At 39.9% G+C, this 27,606-nt stretch overlaps 1 protein-coding gene across 1 annotated transcript in view; it reads right to left on the bottom strand.

Annotated features, from left to right (window-relative positions):
- Window positions 1–805: 805 nt before the first annotated feature.
- The window catches only part of LOC109465046 (WD repeat-containing protein 19-like), a 41,849-nt gene continuing 15,048 nt past the window's right edge, over window positions 806–27,606 (bottom strand). Inside the window, exons 17-40 of the mRNA XM_019762189.1 lie at window positions 27,275–27,355; window positions 26,469–26,535; window positions 24,118–24,290; window positions 20,350–20,387; window positions 19,761–19,920; window positions 19,152–19,262; window positions 17,209–17,318; window positions 15,793–15,850; window positions 15,095–15,165; window positions 14,581–14,656; window positions 13,792–13,874; window positions 12,964–13,104; window positions 12,150–12,239; window positions 11,149–11,273; window positions 9,187–9,296; window positions 8,392–8,460; window positions 7,786–7,863; window positions 7,091–7,187; window positions 6,423–6,547; window positions 5,608–5,689; window positions 4,679–4,829; window positions 3,938–4,061; window positions 3,749–3,825; window positions 806–3,013 (exon numbers count right to left, since the gene is read on the bottom strand). Coding sequence (XP_019617748.1) covers window positions 2,899–3,013; window positions 3,749–3,825; window positions 3,938–4,061; window positions 4,679–4,829; window positions 5,608–5,689; window positions 6,423–6,547; window positions 7,091–7,187; window positions 7,786–7,863; window positions 8,392–8,460; window positions 9,187–9,296; window positions 11,149–11,273; window positions 12,150–12,239; window positions 12,964–13,104; window positions 13,792–13,874; window positions 14,581–14,656; window positions 15,095–15,165; window positions 15,793–15,850; window positions 17,209–17,318; window positions 19,152–19,262; window positions 19,761–19,920; window positions 20,350–20,387; window positions 24,118–24,290; window positions 26,469–26,535; window positions 27,275–27,355 — 2,412 coding nt within the window. The 3' untranslated portion in view covers window positions 806–2,898. The remainder of the gene's footprint in view (window positions 3,014–3,748; window positions 3,826–3,937; window positions 4,062–4,678; window positions 4,830–5,607; window positions 5,690–6,422; window positions 6,548–7,090; window positions 7,188–7,785; window positions 7,864–8,391; window positions 8,461–9,186; window positions 9,297–11,148; window positions 11,274–12,149; window positions 12,240–12,963; window positions 13,105–13,791; window positions 13,875–14,580; window positions 14,657–15,094; window positions 15,166–15,792; window positions 15,851–17,208; window positions 17,319–19,151; window positions 19,263–19,760; window positions 19,921–20,349; window positions 20,388–24,117; window positions 24,291–26,468; window positions 26,536–27,274; window positions 27,356–27,606) is intronic.

The following is a 27,606-nucleotide window of genomic DNA, read 5'->3' as shown; positions in this document are numbered from 1 at the left end:
GCACGGTGTGCGGGTAATCACTGGAACACTGGTGTGCAAAATCTTGCACCGCGAGGAAAATCGTTCGGCAAATGAGAAATTACCAACTTGAAGGAGAAATGTGTTTATTAATTTGGCAAGCTCGAGTTGGGAGCAACGGCCTCGCATCATTCTTGGTAGCATGCATGTACACCAACTACGTACACAGTTCTGCACTTCGTCTGGGTGGCCTAACATCTCTAGATGAGCCCAGTGTTAAGTTTGCTAAATCACTAGTTAAGTCTATATATCACTATAAATATATATATATATATATTTATATATGCCTATTTAATTTCTTGGTTAACGAATTCGCCCGCTTCATTGTTTTTTTGGGTTTGCAAAAAAAAATCAGAAACAACTACAAAATGCTCAATATTTTACCATGAACAGTTGAAAACAGTACCTTTCTTCCTAGTTGTTACAGTTATTTTATCTTTCAATGCAGTTGTGTCATTAAAAGTTCAAAATTCATTTTTTAAATTTTGAACCAGCCTGGTGTGTTGACTTCATGGCTCCTATTGTACCATTTGGGGCCATAATAAGATGCCTAGGCCTGTTTTTATTTCTATCTTTTTTGGCCCGCCCGCTCCAGTATTTTTCTAGAAAAATCCGTTAACCAAGAAATTAAATTGGTGTGGCCTTATGGCAATATGTCTGCCAGAGTTCTTTCAGAGTGCTGGGTGAATGTTCATGTATGAATATTAGAAAAAGATGTTGCTAGAACTCGATATTAAGTTATGTTGCCTTATGTTGGATATGGAGGACTCTTGCATGAACAGAAATCTCAATTTATTCACACCAAACAACAACAAAACAGTTTCTTAAGCACATCACCTACAATAAGTAATATGATTTGCATACACACTGAATAATGCTTTCTTTAACTCAACACACTTAAAGAACAACTCTCACATTTTTACACTCATGGTACATTACTCAAATCACATATACATACAGTAATCTAAATTAAATGTTGTTTTTTACTTCTTATTAATAAAAAAAACATTATGATCTAAGATCTTTTAGTCTTAACTTCCAGACATTACTGAACACAGTATGATGATGTGAGCAACAGTGGAGGCTACCAGCTCATTCAAACTGAGACAATCACAATGTACAAAAGTCAGTCACATTAATTTACAACATGCAAAACACTAGTTAAATTACAAGAACAGGAATTTAGAACACTTAATCAACTCTTACATTAACTTCTCTCGGAATGTAACTGAAATTCCAATGTCAAATGACAGAATCTTGCCTTAATATTATTCAGCATCTTTCTTAGGTCAATTTAAACTTACATACTGAATAGCTTTTAATTCCAGGTCCAACTCTTCGAAGTTTTCCCTAACATATCAACAGTACTACACATTGAGTATTATCAAGTACATAATTCATAATATTATGTACAACATAATGTGACTTATGTTCAACAGAAGTATTACACCAAGTACGGGAGTATTTGATATCATTTAGCATCTTTCTTTGGTCATACTGAATAGCTTTTAATTCCAGGTCCAACTTCAAAGTTTTCCCTAACATATCAACTGTTACAGGACTACACATTGAGCATTGTAAAGTACATAATTCATAATATTATCTATTAATATGTACAACATACTGTGACTTGTGTTCAACAAAAGTATTACACCAAATACATGAATATTTGATAATTTTGCGCTTTTGCACTAGTCTTATAAAGGGCTTATCCCTTCTCTGTCTGTATTTCTTGAAAGAGGCTAACACTGCACAATACAGTGCCATGTACAGTGAGACTTTACGGATACATGTACGTGACGTCAGCAATTGACCAAACGTGCCAGGGAGTTTATATCATCCACCGTCTCTATTAAGTGATGGCTTGTGTGTGACCATCCTGTTCAGTGTCAAGTATTCTAACTTTAAAATTTGTCCAATGGGATGAGATGGTATGGTTTGATATGGTGCACAGAAAGTGCGAAATGGAACGAAATGGACGAAATGAAACGAAATATGTTTGAAGGAAAGCCGTTAAGCTGTTTGTACGTTGGAACGACGACTTTAGTGTCCGCTCGACGTCCAAACGGCAACGTTAAGATTGATGGTATTCTTAGAACCGCAACGTTATAAGATCGATCAGGGTACGTTAAGAATAAAGTGACCACAACGTTTTAAAATCGATCAGGGTACGTTAAGAATAAAGTGAGTTTTGAGTTGAGTACTGTCAAAGTGTTTATCTTTATGGTCTCCGTCCGTCCTTGCGGTAACGTTATGCCCACGAGGATTAATTGATGTAGATAGGTTGAGAAACTTCCAACGACAGCCTTGATCTTTGTCCTCATGTCGGAATACAGTAAGTGTTCAACATTGTACTAATTTTTCAGAAATGAAAATTGGCATGTGACCTACAGATCATACATACAGTATGCAGCCTTCTACATTGTTACGGGAGGTGGGTTAGGGGAAGTCTGTATTGAACAGCCCTTGTACACGATTATACACACAGACCAGGGCTCTAGCCAGCACCTTTTTTTCTGTGGTGTGAAATTTTCTTAATAATCAATCTGTCAATCATGACAAACAAAATTGCCAAAAAAACATCCAAAGGACCATTGACAATCACTCTCACCCCCATGATTTGTATTTCAAAATGTGAGAAATTGCATTTTTTAAGGCTTGAAAAGACAAAATTTGCCCACGGACCCCATCCCCCTACATTGTGAGCACTGTCCCCCCAGTTTCAATCACGAACTTGGGCTGATAGAAAAAAAATTGAGCTGGCTAGAACCCTGACAGAGACACCCAGAAGTGTACTGTAATATATGTGTACAGGTGAATGATTTTATTTTATAATGTCAGCCTTCACAAGTTATCTCCAGACCTGGCCTCCACTGCCCATCAGTCTTCCCGCTCATCCACCTTGAGATATGGACTCGGGTCGGCTATTTTCTTCAGCTTGTCCACAGTCAGCTTCTCAGAACACATGGGACAGGTGCTTTCTGTCTCCAGGAGACTGAAAACAACAGAAGACCAGCATTAGTATACAAGGTACAAACAAATAGACTGACCAAAAACAATACCGTCCCTCATTTTTCAGTATGTTACAGTTTATAGAACAAGTAAAATCTGAGATTTTATACCTCCGGGCTTTTTATTGTATATTTTTATATACGGTTTTAAACAAAGAATTTATCGAGACCGGACACCCCTCTGTGTGAGGGGTCATATACGTGGACCAGACTGAGAATAGCTTAAACACGCCAAAGGTCAACGGTCGCGACCACTTTCACACTTAAAGGGGTGTTTTGGGGCCACCAAAAGGCACCATTTTCACACCCGAAAACACATATACAATAAAAACAAAAGAACATGCATCATCTGCAGCCCAATAGCAAAAGATATACCAAGTCTCAAAAGAATCCGTCCACCCAAACGCGAGAAACAGCTGCGAACATGAAAATCTAAATCTCTCACAAAACCCTTCTGCGGAAGGATGTCTCCTCTCCCGGAGGTAATAACATGATAATATTATTCAATACTGTTATGAAAACAGAAATTGGATGTTTGCTGGTTTACCTAATTACAATGTAAGGTACATTCTGGCAAATTATGAACATATTTCTTTCTAATTCTCTTGATAAGTAGTGGACCACACTTACTCATTGAAACACAATGGACCTTTTTCGATACATGTACCTGTTGCAGGGTTTCTGTTAGACATTCACAATTAGCACATTGTCATGCTTACCTGTTAAACTCTGAGAAAAGAGCAGGGAAGTCACAGCTGGGACATGCAGTCCAGTCATCCTTCACTAGATGGCGCCCCTGAACAACAATAAACAGCAGGACATTTAACAATTTGAAAGTTCTTTGTAATAAAAAAACAATTGATATCTTGATATCCAAAAAACGACTGAGTAAACTATATCCCCCTCACAGTGATGATACAGTAGGGAATGTTGTTCTTGCACTCAGGGCAGACTAGGTCCATCTCAGGCAGGGCAAAATCACAGAAAGGACACGGGGCTGTCGGCTCCTCCTCCTCTGTCTTATCAGGTTTCCTGGACAACACAGAAAATAAACAGTTATGTCCAGACTATATTGCATGATGTACAAAATGCCTAATTAACTGGTGGACGTCCCAACTACTAAGTACCTAACTGTAATACCAGCCCAGAAGAGAACAAGAAATAGCCATGCCTTCAAATATCAGAGTTATCAACCAAGGATTGAGGTGTTCAAGAATTCATTCTTTCCTAGAACTATTGCAGAGTGGAACTCGCAGTCACCAAGTACAGTAGGGGCATTATCATTAGATTAGGTTTAAACAATGTCTAGAGTTAGAAGTTCAAGGGTTAGGTGTAACAAATCGATCGGTGTAATGTAGCTAGCTGCCGCCGCGTCGCGTAAGTGCGAAGCTGGTGTGTTACGCTGAAAGGCGGTTATACCAGCTAATACCTATACCAGTACAGATAGTTAGTATATAATACATAATCAGGTAATGCCAAACAATATTAATTATATAATCAGGTAATGCCAAACAAGAGCAGAATTTCTACAGTTGAAAGGCAAAAAAAACAATCAGCTGTCTTTATTTTCATCCTGATCCATTTTCAATCTCAGACTGATAGTTACATATGTTAAGGAGCACATTGTGAAGATACAGTCATTCTCTCACCTCACAATAGCCTCAATCTTCTTCTTGTACTTCAGGTCGATCTGGTTGCGATATTCTGGCCTCATCAACATGGCTGCGTAGCTGAAGGACGAGTTACGTAATCCAGAACGATGACACTCAATCACGGTGGATGTCAGGATTGGGACAATGTCTGAAACATGTACATGATAAAAACCTAAACATTATCTGGCATGTATGACCCGCCACTACGGTCATGTGTCTCTGACGTCACGTTCCAAGAGTAGACGGGTCCATTCCGGGAACAAGGTTGATGGAGTCAACCGAAAATTTGGGTAAGTCCCAATTCTGTAATCTAAGTGTTGGAAGTTAAAGCTTAGTCTTTATTTCATAATGACCTGTACCAACACAGATGAACTTTCATGCTATGATAAAATCTGTTACAGAAGTCCAAAGGACTGAGGAGACTGATACAATTAAGTCATGTAAAAACATGTCACTGTGATAGAATAGTATTTAGCTGTACTTAAAATGTCTAGACTATGCATGATGTACAAAATGACTAGTAAACTGTGGATGTGGTGCATTCTGGTACCAGCCCAGAAAAGAACAGAAAACAGTCATGCCTTCAAATACCAGAGTTATCCACTAAGAATTGAGGTGTTAAAAAACTTATAGAATACATTTGTAGAACCTGCTGCCACCAAGTACAGTTGGGGCATTATCACTAGAAAGCTTTAAACAACTCAGTTAAATTGTATAAAGATTAGGTCCAACAGGTTGTTTAGTGTAATATAGCTGATGCCACACCGCGTGCCTGCAATGCTGGTGTGTTACGCCAAAGGGTGGTTATACAAGCTATACATGCAGACACAGATACTTTAAACAACCGATCAGTACCAGAACTACATTGTACTTTGTACATGTACAAAAAAAAAGTCATGTATAGTGATCCTGACAAAGACACTTACGAGAAGGAAACTTGCTGATGTTGTTGGCTACTCTGATCAGCAGCCGGGCTCCTTTCTTATGATCTCCTTTCTTCACATGGATCTGTGGACAAGAAAAACAATGCAGTAAGGCAGAAAACTTCATATTCAAAACTGTCAACTTGCACCATGTATAATGGTCCAGCAATAAAGTTCATTAATATTGTTTGTTTATTCGTTCTCATAACTAAAGTTTATCTGTATGTTTATTTGTATGTTGTTACGTTTCCTCTTCTTCTCCAAGCCAAAAAGGTCAACCATCTGAACCAGACTGTCTGTTAACATGGTAACTAGTGCTGCGTTATATCATCATGGTGCAATTTTACAGCAGGAGGGATTTAGGTTCCTGTCTGACGATATATACGAATGTGTTTGAGCAGACCATATTATGTGAAGGTAAACATTTTATGCATTTGCTTTGCAAAATTTCTAGTTCAATAATATAACATTTTACATTTTACAATGTTTGTTGAAAGTGCAGGACTTTACCTGTCCTATAAACACTGACTGACCTTGACCAGGATGTAGCTGTGATAAATGCTACCAGGATGTAGCTGTGATAAATGCTGACTGACCTTGACCAGGATGTAGCTGTGATAAGTGCTGACTGACCTTGACCAGGATGTAGCTGTGATAAACACTGACTGACCTTGACCAGGATGTAGCTGTGATAAACGCTGACTGACCTTGACCAGGATGTAGCTGTGATAAATGCTGACTGACCTTGACCAGGATGTAGCTGTGATAAACACTGACTGACCTTGACCAGGATGTAGCTGTGATAAACACTGACTGACCTTGACCAGGATGTAGCTGTGCAGGATCAGCAGGTTGGTGGCCATCTCTGACGGGATTCTGATCTGGTGACTGCGTAACTCTGTGTACATGCTGAACAGCACGTCATGGGCATTACGGTAGTTCCCTGTACAAAACAACAAACTAAAGTTAGTACATGTAGGTCATCTACATCGTGGGGTCGTGTGGCACAAGGGCAGGGTGCGCGACTTGGAATCAAGGGGTCCCGGGTTCGAGTCCTGACATGCCACCGATCTTGTGCCCTTGGGAAAGGCACTTTACACGACTTTCCCCACTAGACTCAAGTGAAAATGAGTATTGTCTGAGTGTCCAGTATTCGTTTCTATGTGCGGGACACAACATCAGCAACAGCTGCCTCTGTTCCGCGTGAATTGGACTGTTGCAATTTCAAATCAAAATCAAATCAAAATCTCACAGTGGTCCAGTAGTGGGACAGGAAAGAGAAAATTCAATGCAGAAGGTGCTGAAGTGTCTGAGTGTCCAGTATTCGTTTCTATGTGCGGGACACAACATCAGCAACAGCTGCCTCTGTTCCGCGTGAATTGGACTGTTGCAATTTCAAATCAAAATCAAATCAAAATCTCACAGTGGTCCAGTAGTGGTACAGGAAAGAGAAAATTCAATGCAGAAGGTGCTGAAAGGTACCTACCAGCATTTTGTTCCTCCCTTGCGATGATGATGGCAGTCCTGGCAGCCTCCCTGAACTGTTTGAGTGCCATGTACAGACGGAACAGGTACTTGGCATCCTGTGGAAGGCAATGGGAAAAAGTAATTATCAGAAATTTCATTTTCATTCCATCTTAATACAGTTCCTAACTGATTTGTTACTACACGTACTTCGTGATTCTTTAAGCATAAGTTAAATTTAAATTGTTAGTTAATAAATGTAAAATTGTGTTTACAATTATCATTGATATGCAATGTCAGTTTTCATTGTCTTCATTATTGACTTTTATTGAATTTGTTAACGGTTTGTTTGATGCACTACTTTAACTTTTAAATTTATCATTTTTGAGGATTCTCACTATTATGACAGAATAATTAACATGTACTTTTAGTTAATCTATACCTTGCCATTTATTATATTACTTTTAATAGTTAATGTTTTGTTCAATACTAGTATGTGCAGGGAGTATTGAAAATCGCCAACATGGTGACATGTAAACCCTGGATAAATATCAATTAAGAAAGAAATGAAAAAATGAAACATTGCCAGGAGGAACTTTACCTTAACATCTGTGGTAACCTGTGAACAATCTTTATTGACACAACAGAAGTACAGCAACTTTCGTACGGACTACAACTACAACTATATATATATGGTGGATATGTAAAACTACATACCTTCGGCATGCCGTCTGTTTCTCCCATCAGGTAGTCAATCAGTTGATGAGTTAAAGTGTCGTCATTCGCAGCTCCCACCTGATAGAATTGGCACAATGTAAGACTAGGAAAACTCTATATTTAACAGACGGACGTGATCTTGAAATAGTTAGGGGTGCTGGAAGAGTCCACAATCTATTTATTTACTTTATTTATTTGAATCAGGCCTAGGACCCATAGTAAAAACAAGAAGACAAATTGTCTACATTCACATACAACAATAACTTTACATTATGTAGCATAAAAGCATGCTGGCAGAAGAACTAGCTGACAGTATAGGACCAGTGTCGGCTTAATGAGAAAATGGAGTGGCATAGCAGATGGATAATGTCATTTTCAGACGCGAAGAGGCATGTCACAAAAGAGTGTGCCAGCTTACGCCACGTGGGGTCGAAGGTACATGTGTCAACCCGAAGGTTGATACTTGTACCATGAAAGAGTGCTCCTTGGCTGGGACATTAATAATGATATTGTATGATAGGACAATTTTTTGGCATTTAAGAAGAGGCTGAGTGTACAGAACTGTGTAATAATATATAAACAAGCTACATGTTTATGACAACTCACTGTTTCTATGGCCATCTCTATCGCCTGGCTGTCATCTCCTGAGGGACACTTTAGGAAGTGCTTCAGGGCCTGTACAGAAAAAAAACCATCACTTTAGTTCAAATCGTCCTGAAGCTAATAACTTTATAGCATTTCTTAGGCTCCAGTATCATATAAGTTCCATGACCTCATACCTTCACCAAATGATATTAACCTTTGAAGATGTTAATTATAATATTTATGAATAAATAAATGTTTATCAATGATCTTCTCACTAGTAGTAAAAGACCTAGTTTGAAATCTTTATCTTAACAAAGAAGGCTGTTCAGTAGAGTGTTAGAAGACGTTGATCAAACTTAAGTACGTAATTATAAGCTATAGACGATTGACTTGTGCGAATAGTTGATACTTTTTTGTTAGTAGTATTTTCTCCCAGTTTAATTTCAGACTTAAATTCCGTAATATCGTAAACTATAGGACTGGTAAAAATGATGTAAGAAATACATTACAAATATGTAGGAGCCATTGAGGACCCCTTGGGGATTAACCCAATTCTGCAGAATTCTGGAACTGAAGCCAGAATTCTGGGAACTAGGGCCAAAATTCTGCAGCATTCTAGGAACTGGAGCCAGAATTCTGCAGAATTGTGTTAATCCTTGAGGGGCCCTCAATGCATGGCTGCTACATTTATACATATTTCTTACATCATTTTACCAGTCCTATATATTATAGTGTACAATATTAGCCCAATGTAGATGTGAGCAGTCTGGAATTAAACTGGAATTCTGAACAGGTGTATCTATTTTCATGCCTTACCCTGCCATATTGTCCACATAAGTAGAAGAACTTTCCTGCCAGGAAGTGGTTTCTTTCATTCTCAAAGTAGAGGGCAATGCTCTGATAGTCATCATTGGTAGCATCAGGACCTGTGGGCAAAGTCAACAAGTCATCATACTGCATGAGGACTATACAGAGTACAATAGAATACAACACGGGGTATTCTGTATCGCCCGAGGTATCAGCCAGATCTGACTTGCGGGAGGGCTGGGACCGAGGGCGATGCCGAATACACCACAGTTATATTTTTTATTTATGTCATACCCACCAAAGAAAACACACCTTTCAATGCAAGATGAGCCAAAAGTTGGTGCCACTAGACCCTAAAATGCAACAACATCAATATTCCAACATCCAGATTCTGTATTCGAATTTTCGAAAGGGGCACACGCGGTTAGGGCAAAACACGTTCGAATCATTTTATGGAAGCCATGGAAGCGTTCGATAATGGGTTCCGGACCGGGCCGTACCGTAAAGTAAGACCCGGTCCGAACCCCGTTATGGAACGTTATCGCGGCCCGGGGATGATATAAGTTAGTTATAAAAAATAATTGTAGTTACTGTTAAACAGCCTCCAGTTTAATTCTGGGCTTCCAGATTAATTCCAGACTAATTCCCATATCTCAGCATCCTTACATCTAGATGGCCTAATATCGTAAACTCTTATTAAAAAAAATGCAAGAAATATAGTCCATGGGCCAGGTCCCCAAAAATGACAATTTGTTACCAAACAGAGGGACAAAGGATGACTTGATAAAAATTGGTAAAAATGCAATCTGTATATTTGACAGGTTTTGAAAAGTAAACATTCCATTTTTTTACCAATTTTTACAGAAAAATGGAATTTCAAAAGCTCATAACTTCTCTTAGAAATGACATATTGGAACAAAATTGACATTTTTGTAATCCTTTTTCCTGTTTTATCTGGCCACCAAGTAACGTTGGAAAATATCCATATTTGATTATTTGACACTCCTCTTTGCATTATAAGTAGGAAAGGAAATGGTCCCCATGGGGTCAAAGTTCAAGGTCAGATAACAAGGTCCAAGCTGGGCACTTAACATGGTTATCATACATTTTCAAAAAGCTTGTGGGAAGGACTATCACATGAAGGCATTCGCGTTTTGTCCCTTGATTTGGTAACAAAACCTTGTCTGGCCCATGGACTAATATGTAGACATAGCAGCCTTTGAGAACCCCTTGGGGGTTAACCCAATTCTGTAGAATTCCGCACAAAATTTTGGCTCAAGTTCCCAGAATTCTGTAGAATTCTGCAGAATTGGGTTAACCCCCAAGGGGTCCTCAATGGCTGCTATGTCTACATATTTCTTACATCATTTTTACCTATAGGTTACAATATTAGCCCATCTAGATGTAAGGTTGCTGAGATACGGGAAGTAGTCTGGAATTAAACTGGACGTCCAGAATTAAACTGGAGGCTGTTTGTAGTAGGCTGACTAGCAGGGTAACCCAGCTCAATCTGGTTTATACCGCCCCTTACCGGTTGACATACCCTTACACAGGCTGATGCAACTCATGCATATATTGTGTTAACCTTTAAATAATGAAAAGTTCATTGCTAATTCTTGCCCGGAGGCTAATTGCAAATTACAAAACATAAGACAGCAATGAAGCAGAGTATAAAATAACTTAAGTCTACATGATAAAGGTAGCTGTCTAGAACTATAACTATGTCAAAACTATGTCTAAAGGATTTGACTTCTCTTCTGTAAACCATGGAAGACGTAACGTCCCACCTTTTCCAAAATTTGTGGGTTTTGGGAAGTTGAAAGAAGAATTATAGTTTTTTCTTGGTCTGTAAGTTTAGAGAAATTGGGATAAATTGTAGAAGTTTGAATAGTCAACTCATTTTGAGCGTTGCTTTTACATGCATATGACTGTGCAGCAATATCGAATGATATTGATCACAGAATAATGTACCTATGATATCTGCATACACCTCCATCTGACCATGCTGCTGTGCTATTTGGAAGGCTTCATCATTACATTTGGACATCACAAGGAACTGGATGGCTGATCCAAAGTCATTCAGTCTTTGGAAGAACCTGAAAACACAAGACAAAACTTCAAGTTTTCATCCAAAACCTGACTACTGTCTCCTATCTCCTCATTTGTCACTACTCTTCTCACCTCCATATTTATGTTCACCTTTGCAGAAGGAAAACATATTGTTTTTGCTCAGTTTCTTCTTCTTCTCCAAACACATAAGGTCTATGACCTGAACCAGACCAGGTCTGTCACCATGGTAACTGTTCCTGTAGTAGACACCCTGTGGTATTTGGTTTCATTATGTATCAGGACAGAGCTGGGGGCACTACATGTATATACAAGACTTAGTACATGAATGTGTTTGAGTAAGAATAAACAGAGCAGTGGTCTATTAGGCTAGACCATGTGAAGGTAAACATAATGCCTTAATTAATTTTGCTTTGCCAATGTTACCTTCTGTTATCATCTTTTTTTTTTTGACGATTTACCACATTTGTGGAAGAATTGACATAACAGGTGACTATCACCTTTTCAAAGATGTCAACCCCGAGACCAGACTGTAAGGTTTGAACCACTCACACTGGGAAGGTCCCCTACTCTTTTCAATAAGTGTGGTGGGTTCTTTAACGTGCGTGGGGTGTGGCTCTCCCCAAACACGGGACCTTCATTTAACGTCCTTTCCGAGGGACGTCCCTAACCGAAACTAGGTACTCATTTTCACCTGAGTGAAGTGAGGAAAGTCGTGTTAAGTGCCTTTTCCAAGGACACAAGATCGGTGGCATCGGGTCGGATTCGAACCCTCGCCCTCTCGAATCTGGGCCGAAGATGCTACCGCTACGCCACACGACCCCACATATCTTGACTGTATTCTTTATATACAATGTAATGGTTTGTGTTCATCGGACAAGGTTGTTAAAAAGGTGAGAAGTTACCTGGCCACCATCTTGGCTCCCTCCTGAGAGTTGGTTTCCCTGATGATCTTGACAGCCTCCTCAGGGTTGTGCAGGTGATCTAACTGGATCCTGGGAGAGGCAGGACTTCAGTCAACTCTTACATCAGCAGTGAAAACTTTCCAAATTTCGCTTATTTAACAGATCATCAACACATTTCAGCTTCTTATAAACCAAAACTACTAGACAACTTATGTACATGTAAGACCTCTGTTAATATGATTTACTATCATTACATTAAATCATTGAATAGATGTGATCAACTATCATAGTTTTTTTCTGTTAGGCCACACTGACTTAATTTTATGGATGACATCTGCGTGCGCATTGATTTTTGCCTGTTCTCAAAAAAAAAAAGGATCACGTCCTCTGAAGCTCTGGCCTGGCTCTAGGCCTGGGTAGTCCATGCTAGTTAGTGACAATAGGGAGCCGGTGATAACTCTGGAGGACGGCACCCGAAGCTCAGTACATACGTACAGTGCCGATTCAAAACTTTGCATGTGCCGGCCTGTCGTATATGTCGTTAATTCACAATTACCAGCTTTGTATTCCTGTGGTTTAGTAGCATTTTTATTTTTTCATTCACCTGTGCGTACTAGTTTGGGGGTCTTCAGAGGATGTCATCCATAAAATTAAGACGTTAAACTTTGCAAATATTTTCACTGTGTTCAAATTTGAATGTATTTACTTGACAATAACTTAAGTGTGCCACATAAAGCAGTCATTTTGTTACTTTCTCATACTTAAACATTTTTCCTAGCCACCCTGTTATAACTTCCTTCAACAAAGACATTACCTGATGACATTATCAAAGTCCTTAGCACTTTCATAAGCCAGTGCAGCCTCCTTGTAGCGCCCCTCAGCTTCCTTAGCCTTGGCGTACTGTGCATGGATTTTGGGGGAGCTGACTTGGGGTAGAAGTTCTCCAACCTTTGCCCTGGTGGGAAAAAAAAACCAGTAGACTCCCTTAGCAGGGCTCAAAATACTTTTCTTCTACATACCTGCACTGGTGAAGGTAATATTGAAAATCACCTAAAAAAAAAAAAGGTCCCATTCCACTCTATGCAGAGCATAGGGGTGGTGCCCATCTCCATTTCCATAGCCCTTGGGCAACACACAGTTGTGCAAGGCACTACAGCAGGGGGCTAGTCCACTGGTAGTGCTGTGTGATTGACCTTCCCACACTCTTTCTCATACATTGTACATGTGCTGAGTGCTAAGCAGAGAAAGAAGTGTGTACCATTTTGTATTTGTCTTTGGTATGACCCGGCCGGGGTTTGAACTCACAACCTTCCGGTTACAAAGCGAGCACTCTACCAATTGAGCTATTGTGCCAGTTCAAAATCACCTGCACAAGACAAATTTTACCTGCACCACTCAGAATTTAAAAGCATGCATCATACATTATTTCGTTTCCACTTCATACATGTAGCTGATAACAACAATGCAGCAAAAATCCATGTGTACGCATGCAAGCATAAGCATTAAACAGAATCAAAAATAAATAGTAAGAATGTTTCAATATTAAGAAGTCATACACTAGTATTACAATGTACATTTTATACATGCCCTTGACAAAAAAGAAGTTTAATTTACATTTCAATCCATGACAGTTTGTACATACCAGTTCTTACTGCGGATGTAGACAGATGCAGCCTTGTCAAAGTACCCTCCCTTCTCATACAGGACTGCTGACTCCGAGTATTGCTGTGACACACAACAACAAGTTTAATACATTCCATACCAAAATACAACATTTTCTCATCATCTGCAAAAAATACTGTAAATCAGTGAACATAATAAAAGATTTATTGATAGTATTGAACACTAAGCTTTGGTGGCTCTGACTTGATTCCTGTTGCCAGGTAATTTAATTAGACGTCAGCTATCCCGCTAGTGACATTACAAAGAACATGGGAACTGGTTTAGAACTTGGTGAAAAATATTACTTTGAGAATCAGTAATCATAATTATAATGTTTGCTTCTCAAAATAATAATTTCCCCAGGTTCTCAACTCACTGTGACTTCACCAGCAGGATAGCTAGTAACCTGGCAGCAGGAATCAAGAGCTGGCCTTTCACTCCCACATTCTGGGCACTAGTTGGTTTGTTAGCTTGATCTATGACCTACTTTACTTTGCTGATCATTGTATACCTTCCAGATTGGGTTAATCTCCAAGCAGATCTTTTGGTAGCTTCAAGACAGTATCAAATTGGCAAGACACTTTGTCTAATTGGCAAGACAGTTACAACTTACAGCAACTATATTCATTAAATTGGCAAGACAGGACTAGCAAATAGTATCCAATAGGCTACCCGAAGATCTAAAAACTGTCAAAAATATGCCAAAGCCTACATGTATGTAAACCTCTGCTTGGAGAGTAAGAGTGTAACATCAGCCACTTTGATTTACCTTCATATTCTCCAAGATAGCAGCACAGTCCTTCTTCAGAGTCCTACTGGGCATCTTCATGGCCAGACTCACCCCTCTGTGGAAGGGTCATCAAGGTCAATACAATTAAAATACATTTTGGCCACTGCAAACAGCAGCACTACTGTGGGTTTATCAGGTTACAAACAATTAAATTGACACCTTTCTATGATAAACATCATGTAACATCTGTGTCCATACATGTAATATCACCATAGTCCATAATATCGCCACCTTGAGAAAAAGTGTGCTTAAAGATATTTTTACTGCAACATACCCTAGGTATGTACATTTGAGGTGTGCAGGAGTGCATACCAAAAGTATGTTGCAGTAAAAATCTCTTTAAGCACACTGTTTCTCAAGGTGGTGATATTATGGACCCTGGTGATATTATGGACACAGATGTAAGAGTTACATTTTTGTATACTGTTAATTGCAGTTTTTTCTCAGTAGACATACTTTTATTTTCGTGGTTCAAAGTCAAAATGTTACTCACTTTCTGATGTCTCCCATTCTGATAGACATCCTGGCAATACCAGCAGCACAGGCCTCATCATGGTCACGATACTGTAAGAATGTGCATATAAATATGGCAGTTAGTTAAACTTCAACATGCTGGCCTGATACTACAATTTATGTCATACCTGGGCTGCGATTACGTTCGATACGGGTGTTCCGGCCCATGTGATAACTAGCGATACGGCCCGGGGGTTCTTTACGCGTACGACCCGGGACTTCTAAATGTTCCATAGAACGATTTGAACGCGTTTCCCCCTAACCGCGTGAACTGCTTTCGAAAAATTTGGACGTTGGAATTGATGTTGTTGCATTTTTTGGGTTTAGGGACACAAGTTTGGCTCATTTTGCATTGAAAGGCGTGTTTTCTTGGGTGGTATGACATAAATAAAATAAAACACTGTGTATTCTGCATCACCCTTGGTCCCAGCCCTCCCACGGATCGGATCTCCCTCTGGCCTTCGGGTGATCCGACCCGCGGTCAGGCTGGTACCTCGGGCGATACGGAATACACCGTGTTGTATTCTATATGGATTGTATATATTGTATTGTCTGTCCACATACAATAGAGTTGGAGCTGTGCAGCCTACAATTTAAGGCATCCAAGGCAATTTCGGGATGGCCGATGACAAAATTAAACAGCTCTACACTAAGTCAGTGGTTACAAAATGTACTCACCTCGGGTATTCGTGTGATGCCTTTTTCATAATGGGCCAAAGCATTGCTGTAATCACCACTGGAAAATATTTATGACAATGATTATGAAAATAAATGTTATGACAAGGCTGAAATCTCATCATTTAGACCAAGGAGGTTTTAGGGAGACCCTAAGTAAAATCTCCTTGACCAATGTTTAGACTAAAGTCATTTTGACATGGTTGCTGAAACACAAACTTTAGAGGCACTGCTATCACCTGCAGCAAATTCTCTTATAGATTCTAGTACATGTACATTGTGTGTACATTAAATTCATGCATCTGAAGAACCATCAGTGATAAATAGTTCTGTTATAAATCTCTTAATATTTAGTATCTATTAAAATCATTCCAGACTAAGGGTGGGTATTCAGGTCCAGGTCCAGATCAGGTTCAGAGGATCAAGTCCAGGTCCGGACCTAAACCTGGACCTGATTATTGTACAGTAGTACTATTATATCATATTTTGGAGTGTGAAACATGAGTACAGGCACTCACTAGTGTGTTATATACAATGTGTATTATTTTCAAGTTGTACAGTTTTGTATATTGAAGCCAAACACAGTTACAGAGAGAGACAAACATGGATTAAGGCCAATCTAGTTTGATTCAGGGTTATTTTCTTTACCTGTCATGGGCAGACTATCTAAAGATGTATGTACAATCTACAGAAATGTACATCAGATCCGATGATCCTGTTTTCGTGTATCAGTTTTTTGGACTCGGTTCCCGAACGTCGTTCCGGTTTAAACCGGTCCGGCTGAACCAGTACCCACCCCTATTCCAGACAAATTCTTATCAAACAGACAACATGACAAACTAGGTACTTGGCTTAAGAGTGTTACTGTAACCTAAAATGTATGCCACATGCACAAGTCTGTTCATATCGAATAATTGGAAGATGATGAATGAAAACAAAGTAAAGTGTAGGTTGTCATTGCAAGTTTAGGTCTCTTGCTTTCTCCAAACAGCACTATTGGCCAGACCAGGGCTCTAGCCAGCTCAAAACTTTGTCACATACCCCTATTTTTTCCAAACCACCTAAAACCTTCCATAGATTGTAAAATCTGTGCTGCAAAATGAAGAAAACATTGCCATTGGGCATCGTCAAGTACCGGCTTCCATGTTATATGGCCAAAGTTTTGTCCAAACAACATGATTGCAAAGTTGCCAACATGCAGTTTTGTATATTTCATGGGTTTAGGTCCAGAACTGAACCTAAACCTCTGGACTTTAATCCGGACCTGAACCTAAATGTGGGTTTAGGTACACAGCACTAGTCAAGGATGATGGATTTAAAATTTTTCTGTCACATGCTGCAAACTTAAGATGCGGTAACTGACAGGAAAACGAGTGCTGGCTAGAGCCCCGGGCCGGCCTGAAGAATCTGTCTGCTCACGTGAACTCCAGCTGCTGGGCATACTCCTTAGAGATGTAGGGGATCTGGTCAGGAGCCAGCCGCTTGGCCAGCTGGAGAGCCTGGTCCCAATGCAGCAAGTCTCGCCTCATCTGATTGGACAAGATGCAGAGGGGCAACACACGGTTACATGTACAATGTATATGTATCAGACCAATCAAATTTCTGTACTCGTACTTATGGAATAGAACAAAATACAGTAATGAATACTCCAATCAGGCTACACCAATTTAATTATTGGTTCTCGGACTTGCCCACTTCGTTGTTTACTGATTTGCAAATAAAATAACAGATTCAGATTCTGCGTTTGCGTTTGCTCCACATGGGGCCAAGGGTCCAAAGAAGAAGAAATTGGCCTACTGTGTATAACTTGTCCTTTGAACAATGAACTTTAACTTGGACCATTGAATCATCTTATAATAATTTATGTTGATTTTTAAGTTCAAAATCATCATGATTGCTTTCTTCACTTGAATTCCCACTACACTTACTATGTTTCACAAAAAATGTACAAAACACTAGGTTTGGTTCATGACTTGAAAGAAAATATAGCCGCAGGTTCAAAGAGTTCTGGAACCTCCGTTACTGCAGATTTCTGTGCTCATCGACAAGTAAAGACAGTTGTGGAGTCTACATTATAAGACAAGAAAATACCATTTTGATGACATTTTTGATGACAGTTTTCTTCTAGGTTTCTAAGGGAACAAACAAGGAGTGTTCGCTGTCATTTGCTGAAGAAAATGCATTTATGACAGTCACTGTAACCTCCGTAACAGTTGTTTATCATGTTACTTTCAATATTAATAGTAAACTTTACCTGGTATAAGAAGTTGCCCAGTTTTGTCCATACTTATATTGCTCCTAAATGATGAAGCTAAAACTGTAGATCTTTTTGGAGAAAATAAAGCCAAAATGGATCATGTTATAATCTCTGTTATTCTGTATTCCGTACTCCAGAATTCTGTACATGTATATTTCAATGATAACTAGAGTTCCCCGATCTCATACCTTCGCCAAATGATGTTAATCTTTATGACTGACAAAGTTTAGATTAGATTATTCCCCCCTGATTTAAGAAATAGGAACCTAATTTTCATGAATTATATCATTTTATCATAATCTCAACCAAAAGACAGTCTTATATTAACAAAGAATGCATTCAGCATTTCCTAATAAATTATGCAAATGAGGTCCTGATTTGAATAAATTATATTTAATGATGTTCACCTCAATTTAACTTTCAAATACCACAAGTATGGAATTCCAGGCAGTTATCATTACATAATTATAAAATTTTCTCATTAATTATGCAAATTAAGTCATTATTAACATAATCAATATCTTCCTGTGTTTCTCTCGTTGTCAATTACCAATGTCACAAGCTTCAATTGTCCTATCATGGAATGCAGCTGATTTATAGAATTTCCCCATAAATTATGCAAATTACGTCCATATTTGCATAATTGTCACATCATTATATTAAGCATCACATAAGCTACCTACATACCAAAAATCACAGCGATCCGTCAACCGGTTCTTGAGTTATCCCCTTTTGAATATTTTCAAGAATTTATCCCTGCAGTTCCAGAGCAAGCCGCTAGGGGGCCTAAACTCACGTCACTTCTTTCCCAGCACAAGAGCTACCTACCATCTAAATTTCATCACCATAGCATGTCTAGATCATGAGATATCAAAACCGGAAGTTCAGCTGCAGTACCATAATAAGCCGCTAGGGGGTCCAAAATCTAATCATTTTGAGGTCTCATCAAGACCTACCCACCTACCAAGTATCAAGACAATCCATCAAGGCCTTCTCAAGTTATCGTGTTTACAGACAGACACACACACAAACACACACATACACGAACGCCCCTGAAAACATAACCTTCTTGGCGAAGGTAATAAGACAGTAGTGTAGAACGTACATCCAGTGCAGCGACAGGAGTACTGGAGGCCAGGTACAGCTCCTGGGCAGTGTTGAAGTCCTCCAGGAACATGGCCACATGGCCGGCAAGCAGGTTCTCATCTTCTGTGTTCTAAATATAATGATAAAAAATAATGATATTATCAAAGTTCATCTGTGTTGGTAATAATCATAGTAAAAAGTTGATCAATTGCTTACATCACGTAGCCGTAAAGTCTTAAAATGTGTGAACAAATAAGGAAATAATAATGTGACATCCCCCACCCTGTACTATTCTGTACCATCCCCAGCATTGGTGCTGATGTGCCATCCCCCACCCTGTACTATCCTGTACCATCCCCAGCATTGGTGCTCATGTGCCTTCCTCCACCCTGTACTATCCTGCACCATCCCCAGTCTTGGTGCTGATGTGCCATCCCCCACCCTGTACTATCCTGTACCATCCCCAGCCCTGGTGCTGATGTGCCATCCCTCGTCCCTGTACTATTCTGTATTCAACTATTTTTGTAATTTGTTGTTGTCGTGCATTTCTGATATAAAAGATTGGAGATACAATTGTCCTTAAGATGTTGGTAGATGAATGATATACAATGTACATGTAACAGCTGACCTTGATCCTCTCCAGTGACCAGACCAGCCCAGCGTCCCCCAGCTCCCTGTACACACGGATAGCATACTCCAACTCCAGCTCCTCTAGTGATGTCTGACCAAGCTTCTTCCAGCTCTCAGGCTCATTCAGGAACATACACAGGCCCCAGGCTTCTTTGTACCTACAGGAATTGGCAAATACAATAATTCAGTTTTACTACTCTTCATCGGGTTGGTGGAGAAAGCAGTCCAGTCTGGAGGCAGAAAAACCAGTCCAGCCTATGGGGTTTAGGCTTGGTTTTGATAGAAAGTCCAAATAGCTGCTATTGAAGACACTTTACCCGGACTGGACTGCTTTTTCCACCAACCCTTCCTCACCTATATACTAGGAGAGGGATATCATGGGTTTATTCCTGATTCTGGATTCTTTGCTTTCCATCACAAAACAATTCTGAATCGATCATTGGAATCCTATATATGGTATTGTGGAACACATCAGCTACAAACTTCCAACTTTGATGCTAAAACAATTTGTGACTCAAAATATATCACATTCAGCACTCCTGTTGGCTGTAAAAATCATATTGACATCAAACATGTAATAAACATACCTTTTCAGGCTCAGGCACTGGTCCAGAGACATTTTGACCTGAGGGAAGATGCAGACACAGTTACACTCAGTCTGTAAATCATTGCCACACCATGTGGTAAATTCTAGGATTCTTCAACCCAGGGCTCGAAATTAATTTTTGGGAATTGGGTGCACCTTTAAAATAAAATGAGACAGTATAATGTTAGCAAAAACTAATATAAAGAAAATTACTACTAGTACTAACAATGATTTTATTATTTTTCTGACAATTAAATGTAAAGAATATGCTGTATTCTATTACACATCTTTACATAGTATGATTTACGTAAACCTACAAAAATATATTTGGGTGCACTGGTGCCCCACAGAAAATAATTGGGTGCATAGCTCCCATTTTGGGTGCACTAAGGTGCACATGCACCCAGTATTTCCAGCCCTGTAACCAGTGCATTTTTGATGTTCTGTTTTAATACAGTAAATCAGTAAAATTACCTCCTATTGTGTGATCAAGTCAGCATTAGGAAGAACCAAATCAGATTAGTAGATTAGGAAATAGTTTGTACAAGAGCTTGTATTCTGGACTGTCACTAGTACTGTTACTAACAGATACAAAACACAAGCCAAGGCTACAAACTGCTATATAATGGAACATTCTCTACCCCATTTAAACTGCAGTGTTTTTTTTTTTTCATTCACATCACACTGGGAATGGCCTCTAATCTGTAGGGGCTTTCTAAACATGCTCAAGGTGTGACTCTCCTCAAGCACAGGACCTCCATTAATGAGGTACATGTACATTTTGTAACATCCTATCCAGGGGACATCTCTAACTAAAGCTGCACCTGTACATTAGTGAAGTGTGGAACTCTGTGTTAAGTCACCTTTTGAAGACCACAACATTGGGGCATGTCTAGGGAGAAAATCTAATATCCAATTTGGAGAGTCCACACTGCAACAAAATGAATCAGTATATTGGTTAAATACAATGTATTTTCATGTTTTGACCGAGGTATCAACGACATTTCTGTAACACAATGTAATGTCCTTGGAGGTACAAATGTAGGAGGGACTGTAGAAAAGGCCTATTGTGTTTTTCTTGGAATTTACATTTAATTTATGACCCTCCAAGCTACATGTAAAACTTGTCATGCAGGGGACACTTAAACCAGATGAATAAATTTACCATGTGCAAAAGTTCTATATTATCAAGAAACCTCCCTAAAACTGTCTTTTAGACAGTTTCAGGGTTGGCATAAAAGGATTATAATTATCAATTGGCACAATGCTTCAAACCTGCACAGGCCTTAGTTTGTTTAGCAGCAGTTCTGAACACTTGACAACAGATAACAATCTGTATCCAATCACAACAATACTGCCAAGTTGAACTCCTGGTGCGTCAACATTATGAAAGGTTATTTAATTTAATAATCATTTAACAATGTAATGCTGTGCACAGTCCACATTATGCTTAAAGTTTCTATTTTCCATCTATTTTTAAATCATTCAATTTTGCATCTGTTGTACTTAGATTCAAACACAATCAATCAATCTGGCTGGTTTGTGAGTGACCTGTTTTTGCATGTTACACCTTGGCTTTTGTACTTACGGTGATTTGAGGCAATTAAAAAAAGCTTTAAACGTCAATCTTTAACCCATGGTTAACAGTTGTGGCAACCACAGGACAAACAACTCGGAGGTGGAAACATTTTTGCTACAGCAAGATGGCAGCGGGAGAAAATGCAGAAACAGAGTTGGATGAAGTCATGAAGATTGTACAAATGGAACTCGGTAAAGACTGGAAGATCTTGGCTGGTTATTTAGGACTATCTGAGGTGGATGTACAGCAAATTGAGAAAGAAAAAGAGCTGGTCTGGCAAGGCCATTCTACGCTGGTGAAGTGGAGGCAGCGGCAAGGAAGGGGGGCAACAGTGGAGAGATTACTGGCTGCTTTGAAGAACATTAGAAGACAAGACATTGTGGACAAGTTGTATCCATGTCAAGAAGATGGCTCTGCTCCGCTGTTCAAACAAAACACTTTTATTGGAGTTTCTTGTCCAAAGCCAAAGAAATATGCCACAGATGAGAGACTGAAGAAAGCTGTCAAGGCCCTGTCACTATCATGGGAAGGTATGGTCCAAGATCTTTCAAGAGGCTTAAAACTAGCTCAAAATGCTCTTAAGAGCATGCAGCTCGCAAAGCAAGCCCTTAAGACATGCTTCTATCTTAAGATTGAAGAAACTGAAAGGGAAGGACTTATGGAGAACCTTTCTCAACTCTATGATGCAAATGAAGACCTGTGTAGGAACATCATTGCTGACCTTTTCAGTAGACATTGTCAAGGTATTGAAACTGCGGAATCATTTCCATCTTCAATCTATGTGCAAATCTTTCCAGAGACTGATGAATGTACCAGTGCATTTAATGAGTACCTTGAGAGTGGCAAGCTGGCAGCTGACTTACATGAAGAGTTTGAGAAAATTGGCTTCCACAGCCCCTTACAAGTGGCTACCCAGTCAACTGAGCAGCTTGAAGAAAAGGTAGCAGAGATTGTGGATGAAGCTATGGATGTCTTCCTTAGTGATCAAACAGATGAGACTACCACCTGGGGAGATCCGCTGTTAAGGATAACAGCCTGGACAGGTGATGAAGACAAGGTGAAGACCCTGCTACAGGCAGGTGTACAGGTGAACACAGAGAACTCCGAGGGAGAAACTCCACTCTGGGATGCAGTGAAGGGCGGACATCCTAACATCGTTTCACTTCTGCTGCAGGAAGGGGCAGACACAAGTAAGGTTGACAAACACGGCTCATCCCCACTTGTGTATGCAGGTAGACACAGACAAGTCTGCAAAGTTCTTCTGCAGCACGCTGAAGTCACTAGGGCGGAGAACTATCAACAAAACCCCCTCTGGATAGCCATCGAAAATGCTGATGCACAATTACAAACAACCCTTATTGAAGAAGGCACTGATGTAAATAAAGAAATTGGTACATCTGGTTACAGCCCACTCTGTTTGTCAGCTGAAAAAATCATGCAGTGTGAAGAGCGCAACAGCAGTACAACCTGGCATGATTGTGTACATGTTTTTGAGACTTTGATTAGTGGAGGAGCGAAGATCAATGATGTGACTGATAGATATGGTCAAACCTTACTGATGTCTGCCTGTACAAGAGGCTGCAACAAGACTGTGAAACTACTTCTGAACAATGGGGCCGATCCAAGCCAAGTCAGTTATAGTACATGTAATCGTTCTTATATAAGTTCTAGCAGCACTCCATTGTGCACGGCAGCTGAGGGTGGTAATGCCGAGATGGTGAGCGACTTGATACAAGCAGGGGCAGACTTGAACCAGGCAATCACAGGAAGGACTCCACTCTTTGTTGCTGCTCAGAGCGGACATACAGAGACCGTGATAATCTTAACAGAAGCAGGGGCAGCCTTGAACAAGGCAGATAACACGGGAAGTACTCCACTTATGGTGGCAGCTGAGAGTGGACATGGAGGTATCGTGAACATCTTGACACAAGCAGGGGCTGATAAGTAGTTGAAGGCAGATAATAGGGAAAGGACGAAAGCTGAGAGGGTTATACAGCAATCAAAAGTATCATGTCCCAAGCAGACTTGAACAGGGAGTCCAAAAAATCAAATCTTATGTCATTTGAAATAATCTTCTGTTGTACTAATTTAAGGACAGATGTAAACTTTCAAAATGTACGCATTTCTAAAAAACTTGGGCAATATATTATTTATGTACAATGTATTTTGAGCCCTGGCTCTGCATCATACCTCCGATGGTGGCTGCTCCTGCAGTCTTTCGATGTTGTGGAAACTGTGAGTGTCCAGCATGAAGGATGTGATACGGCCACCCTGTGTCTGACACGTCACCTCACCGTTGTACAGCAGGATAGGCAGCTGTCCATAGGGCAGCTTGGTGGTGCCAGCAAAGGACACAGCAGGACCTGAAGGGGAAACAGCATGATTAAGAAAAAGAAGAAAAAGAAAAGAAAGGTCTCCTGTGCTCTTATGCAGAGTGTAGGGTGGTGCCCATCTCCATTTCTGTAGCCCTTGGGCAACACACAGTTGTGCAAGCACTACAGCAGGGGGCTAGTCCACTGGTAGTGCTGTGTGTTTGACCTTCCCACACTCTTTCTCATATGTGCTGAGTGCTAAGCTTCTAAGAGAAAGAAGTGTGTACCATTTTAAGTCATTGGTATAACCCAGCCGGGGTTTGAACTCACGACCTCCCGGTTACAAAGTGAGCACTCTACCAACTGAGCTATTGCACCGGTTATAATAATTATTGATTAGGCCACACCAATTCAATTTGTTAATTCTAGGTTTCTCCTGCTTCATTTTTTTTTCTGATTTGCAAAAAAAACAAACAAACACTTCAGCCTCTAAATCAACTCCAAAATACAGAGTTGTTACAACTGTTACTAGACAAGTACAGTTCTTCTATCTATCAATGCAGTGGTTTGATCAAAAGTTTGAAATTCATTGTTTAAATTACAAACCAGCCTGGTATGTTAAATTCATGATTCTTATTATCAGAACATTTGGGGCTACCATAGGATGCCTAGGCCTGTTTTTATTTTTTATTTTTCCCTGTCAAAATCCGTGAACCAACAAATCACATTGGTGTGGCCTTATATATAATATTTAATTTACCTGCTTGACATCGTGTACAATCTCACTACAGAAAGCCTCGGTCGGTCACAACCCGCCGTACGTGCTTCTGCGTGCTGTCTATGTGCAAAAACGTGGGCAAACGTAGGGCATCCACGCAGACACGCCGTAGAACTTTAAGTGCATTTAAAATTTTTTCGACGTGCGGTCTGCAGATTCACCACCCGTGCGTACAAGTACGGGCGACACGTGTGCCCCGAACGTACCGTACATAAGACGCACGTGTGAGTACGACCTCCTTACGGTAAAGTTGCAATCGCACAGAGATTGTGCATTGTAAGCACGTACAACTCACCACTTGCGCAACGTACGATGCACGCAACCGCTTGCGGCAAGACGTGGGGCGCAGACCACACTCTTACACCTTGCGCAACCGTGTGAGTAACGTGCATTGACGTCACTCCTTCCCCACGTTTTCAGAAAAACTGTAGCAGACGTGGCCTCCCAAAAAAGGTACGGACAAAAAGCATGTACGGCGGGTTGTGACCGAGGCTTAAGTGTGTAGCAGTGGGGTTCAAGCGTCACTAACTGACCTAGTCCAACGGGTCCAGACCTTTTGGCCTGGAGGTCATAGCTTCTGTTAGATGAGAGTGTAAAAGAGTTACCAGTTTTACTTGGTGCTGACAAATAGTGCTTTAAGCAGTGCCCTGTGGTACCATGTTTGCAGTATGTGACTAACTTTGTTACTCTAGAGTACGTACGAATTTCAGCTGGCTTCTCCAAAGAACTGAAGCTGACAGCTATTTATTAACAAACATCATACAGTCAGTACAATATGCTGTGATCGGGTCAGAGCACCAATAAGTACTTAAAACATGCCTTTCAATGCGAAATGAGCAAAAATTTGGTGTCCCTTAACCCAAAAAATGCAACAACATCAATTCCAACGTCCGAATTTTGTACTCGAATTTCGAAGGCGGTGCACGCGGTTAGGGCAAAATGTGTTTGAATCGTTCTATGGAACATTTGGAAGGACCGGGCCGTGCGTGTTAAGAACCCCCGGCCGTACTGCTAGTTATCACACGGGCCGGAACACCCGTATCGAACGTAATCATGGCCCAGGTACGACATAACGTTCAATACGGGTTACCATGTGGTAACTAGCGGTTCTACTTGGTTATCACACGGGCTTTCAAATGTTCCATAGAATAATTTGATTATGTTTTGCCTGAGCTGCATGCAAAATTCCAATAAGAAGACACAAATTTTTGCACATTTTGCATTCAATTTGATAGACATGTTTCAGAAGACACAACTTTTTGTACATTTGGCATTCAATTTGATAGACATGTTGTTGGGTATGACATATTATTAAGTAAAATACAAAACTGTATATTTCACATCATCACTTTCCATCGTTAATGACAGAGACAATAATTGTTTCATCAAATGGCAATAATGATATCATTGCAAGCAACTGTCAGAATAAAGATTGGACATATTTAATTTACCTTTGATTGAGGCTCTGCTGTAAGCATAGGTGTAGAGTTTTTCCTCGTCATACACCACAAAAACCCACTGCAAAGGAGACAGAAATGACAGCAACTTAATAATTATACAAGAGCCAAACAATAAACTTGTGTTCCTTATATATAGCTTAAAAGTTACGTCATATTTGAGCTTATCTGAGCAGATAACACACTGTAAATAACTCAGTGCAATGTACTCAAGTTTACCTGTGAGGCAAAAATGTGATGTCACTGAGGGAAAATGATAGCTTGTTTTGTATTGTAGGCTAGTTATTTATGGGTGGTACCCAAAAATAGTGCCTCATGTAGCTTGTTTTGGGCTATTTCAAAAGCTTCAAGTTTGAAATGATGACAAAAATGTGCTATTAGTAAGAAAAATTATAGTAAATGTCTGATTTCCTCAGCATACAGAATATTTATGTTTACCGAAGGAAAATATATATTTTTACTCAGTTTCTTCTTCCTCTTCTGTTCCAAACACTAACCTCTGACCTGGCCAATGACATGATTTGTTGACGTCTGTCACCATGGTGACTGGTGTTGGGTTACATAATGTTGCCATTTCATGGTTTGCTCTGCTCCTGTCACCATATATATATATATATATACTCGTAGTACATTGTACATGTAACGTTATGTGAATGTGTTTGAGTAAAAACTAACAGGGCAGACCATGTCCGAAGGTAAACATTACGCAATTTTGCTTTGCAAATGTTACTTCTCTTATTATTTTGTTTTGCTAGGTAACCCTGCATTAACTGCCTTTAATGTAGATTGTCTGAGCTCACCTTATCAAATGTCCACTGCTCCCACAGGACCCCCCGCACTGCAGGGGGGAAGTTTGGGATCTCTACACAGTGATCATTCACCTGTACATGGGGACAATACAAACAACACAATGTGTCAGAAAAACAGTCAAATCATTCTTCAGTCACTGACGAAATCTACTGGATACTAGCTGAAATGTCTGACGTTTCCAAAATCATATCCAGTTGCTTGAGTAACTGCTTTTTGGCACATCGTATTACCTGGATGTCTAACCTTCATCGACGCATTCTTGTAGTACTTATTTTCTTAAGAACATGTTTCTTAAGAAAATAAGTACTACAAGAATGCGTCG

The sequence above is a fragment of the Branchiostoma belcheri genome, unplaced genomic scaffold, assembly GCF_001625305.1.
Source record: "Branchiostoma belcheri isolate BF01 breed outbred unplaced genomic scaffold, Haploidv18h27 scaffold146, whole genome shotgun sequence".
NCBI classification, from domain to species: domain Eukaryota; kingdom Metazoa; phylum Chordata; class Leptocardii; order Amphioxiformes; family Branchiostomatidae; genus Branchiostoma; species Branchiostoma belcheri.
Note: the sequence above shows the minus strand (reverse complement) of the source record. Positions and strands in the feature narration are given on the sequence as shown.